Source organism: Epinephelus moara, chromosome 13 (genome assembly GCF_006386435.1).
Source record: "Epinephelus moara isolate mb chromosome 13, YSFRI_EMoa_1.0, whole genome shotgun sequence".
Classification (NCBI taxonomy): domain Eukaryota; kingdom Metazoa; phylum Chordata; class Actinopteri; order Perciformes; family Serranidae; genus Epinephelus; species Epinephelus moara.
Genome location: NC_065518.1, coordinates 30,478,684 through 30,481,933, shown reverse-complemented (window position 1 = coordinate 30,481,933; position 3,250 = coordinate 30,478,684). Strand labels below are relative to the sequence as shown.

General features: G+C 40.1%; 1 protein-coding gene across 2 annotated transcripts in view; it reads right to left on the bottom strand.

Moving 5' to 3' along the window:
- The window catches only part of dnah9 (dynein, axonemal, heavy chain 9), a 211,491-nt gene that overhangs the window by 45,588 nt on the left and 162,653 nt on the right, over window positions 1–3,250 (bottom strand). For both annotated transcript variants that reach the window (XM_050060727.1, XM_050060728.1), the window contains one exon: window positions 1,197–1,345. In XM_050060727.1, coding sequence (XP_049916684.1) covers window positions 1,197–1,345 — 149 coding nt within the window. The remainder of the gene's footprint in view (window positions 1–1,196; window positions 1,346–3,250) is intronic.

The window sequence follows — 3,250 nt, the reverse complement described above, 5'->3', positions numbered from 1 at the left end:
TTAAAGGTTTTTTTTTGGGGAGTTTTTCCTTATCCGCTGTGAGGGTCATAAGGACAGAGGGATGTTGTATGCTGTAAAGCCCTGTGAGGCAAATTGTGATTTGTGATATTGGGCTTTATAAATAAAATTGATTGATTGATTGATTGAATTGAGCTAGCAGTAGATGCATGCTCCCCTCTGTGCGGTGATATGGTTGACAGGTGTAGTTTGGTAGTAAGACAATAGTTCCTACATGAAACTGCTCACAACAAGGTCTGTGGATTATCTTGATACCATGGGTCATGATTTCTAGAAAGACACATTGCTGTAGAGTTTTTCAAAGTTTTGAGTTTTGAGATGGCTTTGAGTGCCATCTAGTTCCAATATATAGGAGAAGGCAGACATCTCTATGGCTGATATCTCCGACACTCTGCAACTCACACCAAAACAATCTAGACTGATAAGTAGCACTACAGTTAAGAGGAAAATATCCAATTTTGAAAGTCAAATCAGACAAAAACAGTAAATTAGTCACGATGACTTACTTGAATGCAAAATACTTATATTTGAAAATGTATGGGGACTCACATTGTGGAAATTTTTTGTTCAAGTAAATGATACAATCTGAGCAATCTCTATCAATTTCATAGAGCTGACTTCAAATACCCACAGACTGAATTATTTGGCAGCAGATTCAGAAGTGTCAGGCTGTGATGGTGCCCCGTTCCAGTCAGTACATAAGCTTTTGGCATATTTGTGGTCAAAAATCAAAATGGTGTGTCCTGCCGCGATCCGCATTATTCATACAGGGTTGTAAAGTAACTCTAAAACCAATGACATTTACTTTCCACTGCCCCTAATACACAAGGGGTGTCGTCTCATATATTTGTGACCTTTAGTATAATCCCTTCAATCTACCCAGAGCCTGTTGTGCATTGGCACTGATGGCTGATATCACAGCAGACACATAGCAGATGTGTTTGGATGACTACTGTTCTGACTGATAATCCTATGCAGTAGAAATCAAAGTGGCAATCATGCATGCAGGTATGCCTGCACTTGACTTGAATAGGCTGTTCAATGAAAATCATGCATTTTCCCACAACATATAGAAAAGACAGTTAAATTGGCAATATGCATGCTTTGATAAAAGTCCAGAACACATTCAGAGGGTGAATTTTACAACTTATTAAACATAAAACAAGAAAGAGTATTACCATGTTTCTCCACATCCTTCAAAGGGTCAACTCCAGGAGAGAGGATGAAGAACATGGGCGTAGCTGGGCCCGACTCTTCAAAGGAGACAGCGAAGTCCAGTGATCTGCCAATCACGTACTTACTCCCCAGTTTCTCCTCTACAAAGTCTCTGTGGGGAGAATATGACTCAGTTCTCCTCAACACTTTTTTATTATCTTTGACCGACAAGCTGAATAACTTGAAGAGTGGGAATCTTCTGTAGTACAGTGCATTAGATAGACAGCTGCTTATAGAAAAAAAAAAAATATTAACTCTAGTCACGACTGTGTTGTCAGTGGCTCTTTTCAACCTCTCTGGATTAAATCCTTCAGCCTTTAAAACACGATTTTCTCACTCCGCCCAAACTATACACTCTTAAATAAATAGACATTGTATATTTTCTATATGTAAATCCTTGCTGACATATTATTTGAAGATACAAAGCTCACATAAATTATATTTTGATGGACAATTCAAAATAACAGCAATTTAAAACTTCATTCCAAATGCTTTAATGATGTTGCCAGCTTAAATTGTTGTTGTTGACAGCTATTTCAATAAATAGCTCAAATTATGTATGAGTCATTTCACAAATAAACTGGTAAATTACATAGAGGTCTGCCTTCTAACTGGGCCAGCTGCATCCACCTGTAAGTCCACTTGTACAAACTAATTCTTTTTCAGCATAACCCGGCCCAAAGTCAAATTATTACTCTCCTTATAGCTTAATTTTGGTCTCAATCAACTCCTGGGGGAAAATATCTGTCTCCTTAGCAACTAAATACTTGACTGTGTGCACCAGCTAGTCTTTAACTGTGTCTGCCTGCTGTTTGATGAAAGATGCCACACGCTGTAAAGAGCTAAGGGGAAAAACATACTGTGGTGATTATTCTTTGTGGGTTTGTCTCAAAAAACCCTATTTACAACTGATGTAATCAAAAGTATGTCTGTGCATATTGGCAACGAAAGTCGCGTTGTGCCCTGGTCATCCAGAAGAGTCAGCAAGCTTAAACTTTGACTTGAGACTGTTATCAAAATGTCCTGTTGTTGCATGTTTCATTCTCAGAGTTGATATTCTGACAGCAGCATCAACTTGTACAGAATTCTGACTGGATCACAAGTGTTTCAGAGCAACGGGTGTTTCAGTTGAATGAGTGACAGTGTTAACTGGCGGCTCAGCTGAATGCATGGTTGTTTGTACTGACTGACAACTGTTAAAAACATGAAGAGAACATGTAGATGAACTCCTAAAAGCCTTTAATTTTACCTTAATCTGTGTCTAATGTCTACGCCAACCATTTACGTAAGTTACTATGAGCACCCATGAACACATTCAGTTGAAAGTCACCAGGTAACACAGTCCAAATTAATCTTGTGTCCTTGTCTTTGGCAGGGGAAGATTTCCAGTGTTGTGCTAGTTACTGAAAAATAGTAACTAGTTACTGTTACTGGTTACTTCATTAAAAAGTAACTCAGTTAGTAACTCAATTACTTAAACCAAAAAGTAATGCATTACTGAGAAAAGTAACTTTTTAGTTACAGCCAAAACTAACGGCGTTACTGTAACGTGTTACTAATAATGCGTTACTGCCCAACACTGAAGATTTCTGATCTCAAGACACAAAACACTGAGCCTATGTCGAAGTATTTGATGTTCTGTACATGACCACACCACAGATAACATAGTCATAAACGTCAAGTGACTTAGGGCTCTAGTTTCGCAGACCAGGCGTGGCGGAGGTGCAGCGCACCTGCGCTTCGCCAACTGGGTGTAGCCAGGCGGATTTTGTAAATTTGGCACACCGTGCGCCCTGGCGCAGCTACTCCTCTTTCCCACCTCTGTCCCTCCTACTGGCGCAAGTCGGAAAGAGGGAGGAGAGAAGGCGTGGAGTGGGTTTTACACACATCACACCAATCAAATGAGCCCCTCTCCTCGCCCTTAAATGTGCCGCACAAAGGCATAATGAGAGTTTACTCAATTCGCCATGGCGGAAGAGAGCAGCAGCGTCAGATGGCCAAACTTCTCCCAGGAGGA